This window comes from Apteryx rowi, unplaced genomic scaffold, assembly GCF_003343035.1.
Source record: "Apteryx rowi isolate R43461 unplaced genomic scaffold, aptRow1 scaffold_429, whole genome shotgun sequence".
Classification (NCBI taxonomy): Eukaryota; Metazoa; Chordata; class Aves; order Apterygiformes; family Apterygidae; genus Apteryx; species Apteryx rowi.
In genome coordinates, this window is record NW_020450682.1 from 386,546 (window position 1) to 398,602 (window position 12,057).

The window sequence follows — 12,057 nt, forward strand, 5'->3', positions numbered from 1 at the left end:
AGATTTTAAAATTAGCCCTTCATTATTTTGCCAATCTGAGCTTGCCAGTAAAAGCCCTTGAGACAATTAAGTGGTAAGTGGTGCCTCAACAGTACTCAAATACAGGAATTCTTAAAAGCAATAACTTAAGAATACCTTTTTTCAGTTTTCAATAATTCATAATTACACCTTTTCATTTTCACTCTTAGAAAAGCCACATGCTCTGCAACAAATATGCAAACAATGTTTTAAGGCTACTTTGTAATATGAATTATATACTTCAATCACTATTGATAGAATTATTACTTCTCACTGTCCCATTTTTCACTCACATTGGTATTAACAAGTATAACATTTTCTAGATAAGTATACAAACTTTCTAGATTTTTCTGGTGGGATCTTTGAAGAGAATGTTGAGAGGGTTAGTAAAACTTTCCATAGTTTGAAGTAACCTGTCTGAGATTTTTGCAACTTGCTTTTGGTGATATCACCTTGTTCTGTTTTCCTTGGCATTTGCCAGCAACATTTTTCAAATGAGGTTCACCATCCCTCCTCACAAGACACCTCTCTGAGTGTTTCTTGAGGAACTGATTTTGGGCATGGTTTGAGCTGTTTGACATAGCTGCAACAAAATCTCATTTGGTGCAGTCCAGTAAAAAATTGTATTTTCTCTTTCCCCTTGAAACTTATGCAATTCCCCCTACTCAGCATTCTTTTCCAGCCCCTTTAAAAAAACATCCACTTAGCATCAGAGTTTTGAGAATTTTGGCCAAGTGCTGAGTTAAATCCTCCTGGCCATGTTCTCCAGTAAAGCAGGGACTCCGATGTATGGCTAACCAGTTGGATCCAGCCTGAAGGATGCAACACAGTCTGTTCCCTGATATCTGCTCTCCTGAAGGTCTTTCTGACACACACAGGTACTGACCTCAAAGAAATATTCTCCTAGTGACCTCTTTGCTGAGGGCCTCGAAGCTCCTCTGACACTCCCCCAAACGTAAAAGTTAAGTGCCCAAAATGCATTCATCCCTAGTCCTGTGAGAGGTACATGCCTGTTCCTATGACGAGTGTTTGCATTTGTGCTGGGTGATAGGATGACATGATGGGATGTGTATAGATCTTATTGGGGAGAAGTGTTTCTCCCATGACCAAAATATTGGGTGTGCATTCATGTCATGTGGCAGGGGAGCCTTCATTTTGGTCTTCTCCGGGGTGCATTTCCTGACATGGGATAGGGGAAGTCAGGACACATGAGTCCTGGGTACCACTCCTGGACTGTGTCTGGCCAGTCTGGTGGAAAGTCTGAGCATGACTGCAACCAAGCATTTAGGAAACAGCCATTAGAAAACAAGCAATTGTTTAATGCTGAGCTTAATGCCAGACATGGGATAGTTACAATGAGCTGGTTTCCTTGTTAATAATGTTGTATTCCTGTCTTCAAATAACAGCTTTTTTTTTTCTCCTTCTCATTTACATTAAATTGTCCAAAAACTGGGCAAGAAGTTGACCATTTCAACTGTAAAGCAACATGTCATAAGCTTTCAGTGCACAAAGTGACTAACATTATTATCAATTTTAGGTAAGTCTGATCTGTCTTTATCTGGTTTTGAGAGGAAAAAGATGAGCTTAAATATCAGGGAAGAGTGCAGGGCTTGTGAAACATTGTAAGAAACTAAAATTTTTGATGTGCTCAGTTACAGTTGCCAGCAAGACATCCACAGAGATATGAGAATGACAGACCGATTCCTGGGAATTGTCAAGTCAGGTATAATGTAAATGATCCACTGTATACCACAGGTAATAGGCAGGTGAAGAACCATCTAGAGGCTGAAACAATGCTCATGAATACTGAAAACTTCAAAAGAAAAGCAGAATCTGTTTTTGAACGTGTTCCTTGCCGAAATACAGTGCTACATATTTCAGCACAACAACTTTTAGATCAAGCGCTTCAGTCTGCTCCCCTGCTAGACCTGTTTGAGGTGTACATCCCCAGGGATTAAAATATCACAAATGTTTTTGGATTTCCCGACGCTGAGGTTGCCACGAGCCAGGGGAACGCAGGATGGCGTCGCCCACCTCGAGCGAAAAGGGAGCCTGCAAGCGCGGGCGGCGGGTTTCGGCGGCGGGTGCCAGCTAGCAAGGAGTTAAGCGCAGGATTAGGGAGTGTAACTGGACCCGCGGTTTGTTTAGCAACCCGCGAGAAGGGGCAGAGCAAGGAGCGGGGCCCAGCCCTGCCGCTTGCTTTCCGCCGGCTCCACAGGTTGCTGCTGCCGCCCTGAGTCACAGGAATGTGGGTGGGACTGCCTCCTCCCTCAGCCCAGATTAAAAAGCAGCTCAGACAGATACGCGCAGTCCGTCTGTCTTCCCAGAGCAGCCTCCCCACCCCGCCGGGTCGGAAAAGCTCGGCCTCGCTGGTCCGGCCGCTGCGGGAGCGCCCCGGCAACCGCGCAGGATGGTGGTGTGCAGCCTGGCCTGCTGGCGCTGCAGGTGGCTCCTGCCCCTGCTGCTGGGCCTGGCCATCATCATGGGCATCATCGCGCTGGCCGGCCGGGGCTGGCTGGAGTCGGAGTCGGAGCCCTACGTGCACCAAGCGTCGCTGTGGGAGAGCTGCACGCGGGGCGAGCAGGACCTCAACTGGAATTGCGAGTCCCTCATGGACTACGGTGAGTGCGGGACAGGCTGCCCGCCGCCCGCGCCGCGCTCTCGCAGCGGCGCCTCCCGTCACCTGGGCTAGAAAAGCGGTTCCTTTAGCGGACGACAACACGGATGTCCCCCCACTTCCTTCTGTTGCAGTTTAGTTGCTTAGTGGGACTGGTGTTTCTAAGCAGAACTGGTAGTAAGGCTGTTTCGGAGTTTAAAACAGCAAAGAAAATCCGCCCTCAAACTGCTTCAGAGCAATTTCTTCTGTCAGTGCAATAGTAAGAAGCCAATCATTTTTTTAAAAGAAAGTTCTCTTTTGCAACCAAAGAGAGCCGCCTGGCCACAAATCCCCTTAGCTCTCTGGTTTGCTTCCTATCACGCGTTGGCCAGCTGCAGCCCTGCAATCTGGCCCTGCCGTGCCCGGGGCTGACAGGCCTTGGGGAGCAAACCCTCAACGGAGAAACATTCATGTAGGGCTCCCTGTGCAGAGCCGCACCGGCACAGCCGCAACATTTCTTTCCCTCTATCCCTCTGGCGGGAGAGAGGACCCGAGCCCCTCGCAACTAGGGAGACGCCGCATGTACCACTGTGTTGCACGGGGGCCCTAAATCTGAGCATAATCGTGCCTCTGCTTTAACTTGCTTAGCTGCTTTTATGCCTGGTGCTGCCAGTGTGATATTCTCACCACACACTCCTGGGGTCTGTTTGTGCTTTTGGGGGTGACTTTTTGTTTTTTGCTAAAACATGCTGACTGATTGCATCTGCTTTCCCCTAAAATGGAATGCTTATGGATAAATAAAAAGAGCTGCCTTACAAGCCTGAACTAGGGTACTTTGGGAGGTGAAGCTGGAAAATAAAAAGGGAAAGTTTTAGCCTGTCACAGCTCTGGCAGGAAGTATTCCCCAGCCGCGTGCCCCTTGCCAGCTGAGCCTGGTGGTCTTCCAGAAGCTTTTCATTGCAACACTTGTGCACAAGCTAAAAACTGAATATCTTGCCAGAGCAGTTGCTTCATTTCTTGGCCAGATGATGACTGCAGGTTTTACTGTAAGCGAAGGAAATCTGGCTATTGTGACAAAATAACTGTCTACCCCATTACACAGTGAAGAAAAGTAATATGGTAGAGTTGCTGAAATTTGCTTTCTTCTGTAGTAACACTGCTTTTCATGCCCCTGCATGCTGATGGTTGTGCGCTGCTCTTCAGTCCTGAGCAGTCTGGGGCAAAAGCGCCATTCTGCTGTTTTCTCTGGCTAACAAGGTGTCAAAGAAGAAAAGTATCCTTTACTTACAGCTTGTTTAAAACAGCTTGACTTCGCTTCTTCTGTAATTTTGATGAAACGAATGCCACCTTCTACTTAAGTACTATTTACATCTAGAGACAGGATGTAACATATGAGTTCAGGTTTGATTTATTTCATTTCCTTTTTTTTATGTTAATGAAATTAAACTTAAAATAGGCACAGGCATTTACATGGAAAGAAATGCCTAGCAGGCATTTACAGTACTTCTGCAGGAAAATAAAAGTTAATTAGTTGAGATGCATAACTTGTGCTTTGCATACAATAAATACAATACACCAACCACCCTGCGCCTCTCCTGACAAAAATAAAACTTCAGAGTGGATCCCCATTAATAGAAAACTGCATTAAACTGAGTTTCTCAATTGAGCCTTGGCATGTATACTAAGGCAAGAAAGAGAAAAAGCAGCCAAGCCACTTATTTTAAATGGGGAAGAAGAGGCGGGAGCAGACACATATAGATTTGCAAATAGGAATGTCTCCTAAACCAAACTGCTTCTTAATACACATTTACAATGCCACATGAGAGTGAAGAAGTGGAAAAGCAAAAAGAGGAGTATGATATCATTTGGTAGGGAGGCAGGGAAGGGATTTTGATTAGAAAACTATACTGGTTTGCATCTGGGAAGTGCCTGCCTGGCAGCATCAGTATATTATATGTTGCAATGCGTAGCTGCCATTCTGCACTATAATGTGACTCAAGATGACTTACTCTTGACCATTGCAGGATTAAACTGTTGACTGTGTGCTTGAAACATATCAGGAAGCCATCAAATATGAATAGAGTTGTTTGCAATGTGGTTACTTGGGGAAGGCAGGTTGCTTTTATCTTTACAGTGATGAAGCTGTAAGTTTAGGAACAATATCTGTGGGTGGCAATGTCCTCCCAGTTCTAAATGGCTGCTCCCTGTGACTTGGTTCGAATTAACATTACAAATAACAGGTGTGTATGTGTGTGGTAAAGGTGCTGCCATGGTGGTTAACTCTTTCTTATATGCCTAACAGCCAGTTGGTATTCATTAAGCACACAATAGTTAACTTAGAAAAATAGAAACATTCATCCAGATCTTTAGTAAGTGCCAAAGGAAAAAAAAAAAGCTGGAACTTAGAATTAGGAGCCCAACCTCTATGAATCATGTTTCACTGACGCTGTGTCAGTGCAGCAGGAAATGGCCTTTGGTACCTAAGATTATTGGTGAAACTGTGCACATGTCAACTTCACTGAGGGGGCCAGATAAATAAAGGAGGAATGTTACAGATACATTCATCTCACCCTTGCCTCTTTCAGGCATATTTCTGTCTGATCTATGATGCCAGGCTGAATTCTAGACAGACAAGCTTAGTTTATAATGTCTGCTCAGTGAAGGCACTTGGAGAATGCTAATAGAAGAGATGTGGAAGTTGGTCTGTCTGTCTGTCTACACCCCAAAAAATTTGCTGAAACTCCCCAGTAAAAGATTAAGTAAAGTTATTAAAAAAAAAAAGTAAAAGTCTAGCCTGGGCAGGCTAGACTTGCATACATGCCAGTGGGCTTGCTAGCACAGGGGGCAGGCGCATATCTACTGTAAGCAACAGGGAAGCACTAAAAGCTGGAAACTTCCAGGATTTTGGCTCTGCTCAGTTCCAGTCAGAGCTGGATGGCTGAAGCAGAGGTTGTACTGGTGGGCTTTTATTTAATAGTTTGGTAGTATAGCAATGGCTTATTGCAGTCTCCTAAAAACTAAACAGAATTGTGATTCCCAGTGATAATTCCCAACTAGTTTTCCCAGCAAACCTTAGTTTCTGGGCTGTCCTGTGCTCATGATGGGTATGCACATACCTTTCCTTCACCAGTCATGTTGTCATGGAAGTTTGCACATTATGTGAGCAAGAAAATATTGTTGACAGTGGTCTCTTGCTCACAGCCCACTACTCTTTTATTTAGTCAACAAAGCATATTTTTTGAGCATTCCATGTTATGAGCTCTCAAGGCTGAATAAATGCTGTTACTCTTACTTATATACAGAAAAATATCAAAACTACAGTGTAGAAACGTATCTCATCTAAGCATGGCAATGTAAAAGCTTCTACCCTAAGATTCCTGATATTCACAAGCTAACAAACTAAATTCTGATTTTGTAAACAAGTGAACAGAGATGAGAAAGGCTTGTTACTTCAAATCCCATAGTAGTCCGTCTTCCTGCTGATGCTAGATTATTTTCCCAGTGCTTTTATTCATTTCTAAAGGGAAATCTAGATTTAAATGTCCTATGCTGTAGGGCTTCCATCTCTTCCCTGTTGAGGTTGAGGCATAGACAAATAAAATCAGGAAGTTCAGCTAACACTGTCTTTTTTTTTTTAATTTCGTCATATTTACTGATGATCATCATTAGCTTGAAATAATCCCAACCCCTCCTTGTTATTTGCATACTAACATTTGTAGCTTTATTTTCTTTGTATAGTCATCATTAATCAAACTGTATAATAAAACTTTTAATCCTTCCTAGTAATTATAGCCCTTCAGCCCCTGAACAGCTTTTTTGGTGTTCTTTGAACATCACCTAATTGATAAATACTTTTCTATGATGAGATGCCGAGAACTCAACTCTTCTTTGAGGTAAAGCTGACCAGGGCAATACTAGTGCCTCAAACTATGTGACTATGCATCCCTGAATATTTTGCTATTATTGTTTGATTCCATAAACAGATGTCATATTTATGCCTGTTTCGAGTAAGAAATACTCTGTCTGCCAAATTAAGGGACCTGAGTCTTTTCTGTTTTGGGGGAAGTTTAAATTCTGGCTAAATCTCTTGCGATAAGGTTCTTCTGAGCACAGACTGGAAACTGGGGCTGATCTGTCTTTCTCAGCATGTGAGCATAACTTTCCAGCTCTCAAAGCAGCAAACTGTGAGGGAAAATACATGCCTCTCCCCTTTGGACAGTCAGGAGCCATAGGTGGAGGACCTTGCAGGCAGAGATTGAGGGCTGGGTGGCTGGGGAGGTTCAGACAGCTCTCAGGGGACTCCCTGGGTTGAAAAAGAGCCAGGAAAGCTCACATTAGTAGGTTGGGGTGATGAGGTTCTGCACAGGAAAATAGCAATGTTCAGCAAGAACCCTGCAGCAGCACCACTACCGAAAACTCTCCCAGTACACGGGGGTAGCAAAAGCTTGTGTGGAAAAGGAGACTGCCAGGCCTTTGCCCTATGCTCAGTGAGGGTGCAGCCTCCAGCCCCAATCTCTTACCTCAGTCACTTATTAAAAGACTTCCGATTAAATTTTTGAGAACTGGATTCTCTTACATTGTGTACCTAAGTGTGTTGTTGCTTTCATACTGCCAGAGGTGAGCAAATAATTCCCAATAAATGGAGCCAGGGCTGACTCGTATACAAAAGCTTTTTATACTTGTAAACTAACCCAGGATATGGAAATAGCTGAGATAGCACTGTGGGCTTTCTAGCTTGTATCTCCTACAGTCATGTTTGCGTTGCACCAGACTTCGAAGTGTCTAACCTGTTTGCGTATTTGAGTTTGCAATCTAACCTTTACCAGGCAGATGCCAGACATGACTTCCTGCATTGTGCCGCATATATAATGCATTTGAAGAGGAATGTACTTTGATAACAAAAAGTAGTTTTTGTTGCTGTTGTTACTTTTCTTCTTAATAGGACAAATACCAATAAATGGCATTCCTAGTTTGTTTGATTTGAATCATTTTTCCTGAACTGGCTGTGTGTTATGGTTAAATATCCTTCTATATTAGCTACGTCTAAATAAATCCTGTGGAGACAATATCCACTATCTACATTAGGTACAACAGAGAATATTTTGTATGAAAAGATTTTATCTGACCACTGACATAGCTTCAATCTCCAAATGCTGATCAGGTGTCCTCCCTCCCTCCTCCCCCTGCAGCAGTCTCTTAGGGAAGGGATATAAAACATGCAAAACTGGTCAAAGGAGTAGTGGGGACTAAGGGAGCTAGTTTGAAAACTTTTTGCTGCCTTGGGTAGCTCTCGAATTCATGAAGGGGAAGGGGAAAGGAAAAGGAAAAGAAAACCCTTTCTATGCCAGCTTGACTGCCTTCAGGGTGGTGGTGTGCTTTGGGCTGAGAACTGGCAGCTGTATTTCACTTGAGATTTCAGAAGTGAGTGTTATTGCATATTGGAACCAGGGGCAAAGAAACCACCCTAGACTGATTTAATGAAAATAGCTGTAAAACAGCGTTTGCTTTCAGAGAGTAAATTGATATATATAAAAGGGATGTCTGAGATAGCTTCACTCCTTTCCCTGGCTCAAATTACTATTTTTTTCCATTTATGTAACTAGTGGATACACTGGTTAAGGCAGAGGACTTTAACTCTTCCAAAAAGTGTTCTCTGTCTCCCTGTCTTTTTCCTCTTACTTTTTGCACACAAAGAACTTCTTGGACAGAGGCTACCTTAAAAACAAAATGTCTCCAGAATCACTTTAGCTTTGTTGGAATGGACGATTCTGACGAAAGAGACATTTGTTAAAAACGTCCTGACCTAGATCTATTCCTACGTTAGAGGGAGCTCGGCATCTGGCCCTACTTATGTCTGAATATGTGAAAGTAGAAACGCATTTTATGGAGACATGGAAAGTGAGCTGTGATGACAGCTCACTGAAACCAAAGTGCTGGTACCTATAGTTTAGCCCATGTGGGTAAGGGTCCTGCCTCCAGGGCGGGAACACCTTTTTCTGTTGTTGTTTGCAATGTGCCCACCTGAACTGGTAAATAGTTTCTAAAGAGAATAAGGTCTGGCCATAATGCATACCTTTTCACATGCCTGTGTTACTGTAAAATGAGAATTGTTGTTTTTTTGTCAGGGAGGGTTTTTTTCCTTTTTGTTGCCCTGGCACTGGACTGTGATAGATGAGCTCTGAACACCCACCGCTGCTCTGCTGGGATGAGGTCACTTTCTTAATGTCTGAGCCTCTTTAACCTTCAATTAATTGATGCTGTTACTTGAGTCTAAGTGTCTGCACGGTGCCCTGTCCTATCAAATATCAAAGAAATGTTTCAAAAAAGGCTCTTCCACTTTACCTCTGGCTCTGCTTTTTCTCCTCCACCCACTACATTTTAGCTCTTTCCGAATCTTTTCAGCTGTGAATAGGTATTTATCTTCAAGTGTTCTCTTTCTCTTTGTCATCTCTCACCTCAGCTGTTCCAAATCTAATTCTTTGTGATTTTACTAATTTTACTTCACATGCTTTGTTCTTATCATAAACAAACAGACAAGAAGCCGTGTGCTGACAGCATTATTATGTCATAGACACTATCACTTGCGATGGTACCCTTTTGTCTTCTCTCATGCTTTGCCATGTGTGGAAGTGGTTTTGTAAATTTATATGTTAAACAGAAATGATAGTGATAAAGTACTTTCTGAGAGGGTGTGTGCCCTATCTGCTCAGAGATCCATGGGTCTCTTATAGATACTGATTTTGAATATGTCATCTGCATTACCATTATATCCCTCTTTTCAGTAGGATGAATTAGTGGGAAAGGAGTTCTGGGCTGTTTCTTCTATGCTGGTGCCTCTCTGCTGTGCAGCTGTGCACTTTAAAGACATCCAGTGTTGCTTTGACATAGGGCATTGTTTTTACAGTAAATGATTTCAACAAAGAAATAATTACAGGAAACAAAAGACCTACAGTGACCTACAGTTCAGTGCACTGCTGTGTATAACATCTTTCTTGTTTTCTTCCCAAGGATGGGGGAGAGCAGCAGCTGCCACATACCTTGTTGGCTTTGTGATCTTGGTCATCTGCTTTGCCCTGGCAGTCATAGCATTCTCGGTCGAAATACTCCGTTTCAACTTTGTGCGAGGAATTGGAGGCTTGCTGTTTGTTGTCGGTAAGGCTGGGTACAAAGACAAGATTGTTTCAGATGTAAAACAGGCATCAACGGAAACACGTCCTAGATGGAGCCCCCCTCATGAAATATGCTGTCTTTGTCTGGTTTATGATTCGTTTTTGTGGGGAACAAGGGAAATTTGGTGTACACTCTGAGAGGATAAGAGTTAGGGAAGTTCCAGTGGCCTTTGTCAACTAGGACTTTCACAAAAGCAGTATATCAGGGTAATCAACATCTTTGACCCTGCATGTCACATACTAACCCTTTGGAGCTGAGAGCCCCAGGTGCTTCCCACCTTCCCAAGGCGTGGAGGAGCTCTGGAGCAACCCTGCAAGTGAGAGGTGACTGGCTCCACAAGGATCACAGCACACAACTGTAGGACAGGGCTGGTCTTGACATGCAGATGAGTGCCATAGCAAAGTGGCAATGTCAGCCTTAGCTGCTGCAATCAGATAGGTGTGAGGATCTGCCTACACCAGAAGTCACATATCCCTGCAAGAATGCAGATTTGATTGTGGGACTGGAGCTAATCTTTACCTATCTCAGAGGGCAATACAATTACCTCCAAATATGCTTTTAGTGGGAAAAGCAGTACAGTTCATTGTCATTTACTCTTGGTTTTCTTTCTTTCTCTCTGCCCTTTAGCTGCATTCCAGATCATAGGCTTGGTCATCTACCCAGTGAAATTCACAGAAGAAATTCCTATGACAGGAGCTAATATGTTCAGCTGGGCCTATGGTTTTGGCTGGGCCAGCACTGTTGTTGTAATTGGCTGTGCTTTCTTCTTCTGCTGCCTCCCCAATTGGGAAGATGAAGTCCTGGGAAACATCAAGCCGACCTACTACTACTCCTCCCCAGAGAGAGCACCATACTTAAATTGAAAGAATAAATCCAAGTACATTCAACTGTCGAAGCAACAAAAGAGCTCCTCTGCTGTAAATTTTGGTGTAATTATGAGAGACTGAAAAAAACCCACCTTATTTCTCCAAATTACTTCTTACTAGTACTGGTAATGAATTAGTGAAAACATTGACATCTTTAAGCAAATAGCTTTTACCTAAAGTGTTATTTACATATTCTCATGTCAGTTCTGTTTGGATGGGTTACTGGCTCCTTCCCCTCCTAACTAATTGAGTCATAGTTAATTTATTCAAACATCTGCTTACAAATAAAGATGTAGTGTTTCAAGTATAGAAAGGAAGAGGAGAGATTTTAAACAACCCATTTGGGGGACCTACAAGTTATTTTATTTTATTATTCCACCTCTGACAAAATTGCGTGAAACAGAACCAGAAGAAATACCCTTCCAAAGAATGCTTTTTCTTCCACCAAAGTCAGTCCCAAGAAAGGAACTTTACTTGAGTGTATTACAGACACATGCTACCTAAGAATGTCTTCTCATTCCTGTTACTGGATTATTGTTGACTATTAACCATTTGAACTAAGGGGAAATTAAAATTAAAATTTATTTTTCCACCAACTGTTGCAGTTGGATGGAGACCTCTAAAGCATGGAACTAACGTGTGTATAATGATGATTAGTGTAACACTGGTGGTTTTGTGGAGACTGCAGGACTTGTGATAGAGCCACATATATTTTCATATACATTGTCCCAGAAAGAACCAGTAAATCCTCAGATGTTAAAATGCATGCATTTTTATGTGGTATTTGAGAGATGCTGGTTTAGAAAATATCTTAGAGTAGAAACATATGCTGTTCTTTATGTCCTTTACCCTCTTAAAACAGCTGTGTTTTAATTATCAGGCATGCTTTGGAGGGAAATTTTAGCCTAAGGTATTGAAAACTTCCAAGAGTTTCTAAAGCAAACTGTAGGTGCTTCAGAGTTTAGTAAACTTAAGGGGTTTTTTTTTTGAGTTACTAGGGATAACAGGTAAAAACAGAAAAGCAAAAGCTGTTTTGTGAGCAATATATGTGTGCAAACTCCATATAGATACATCTCTCAGTGAATAATCTGAGAGGCTTTTACCTTGTGGTTCTGGACCCCGTGATTCAAAATAAGTAATCCAATGAGACAGCTTTGTCTTTATTGGTCATGGATCTCCTGCAGTTTACAGCAGATTTAATTATGATCTATAATCTTTGTCAGAACTTTGTTTGGGTGGGGAAGAAGGAGGAAGAATCTCATCTGGGAAGCTCTTCTTCCAGCTGTGGGAGAAGTAGCTTTAGTAGAGAGAGATTTCTAAATGGGGTATAGGTATGGGTGTAGGTATGGTGGAAAGTAAATGCTGTCTGTTACGCTGTGTAACAAGCAGTTGGGAACTTACTTCCTA

General features: G+C 42.6%; 1 protein-coding gene across 1 annotated transcript; it reads left to right on the forward strand.

The window, feature by feature from the left end:
• The first annotated feature begins 2,415 nt into the window (after nucleotides 1-2,415).
• LOC112971130 (p53 apoptosis effector related to PMP-22-like) lies at nucleotides 2,416-11,092 on the forward strand. The gene is made up of 3 exons (XM_026076226.1): nucleotides 2,416-2,639; nucleotides 9,623-9,766; nucleotides 10,412-11,092. Exons 1-3 carry the CDS (start codon nucleotides 2,429-2,431, stop codon nucleotides 10,645-10,647), a joined length of 591 nt encoding a protein of 196 aa, XP_025932011.1. The 5' UTR covers nucleotides 2,416-2,428; the 3' UTR covers nucleotides 10,648-11,092.
• The last annotated feature ends 965 nt before the right edge of the window (nucleotides 11,093-12,057 follow it).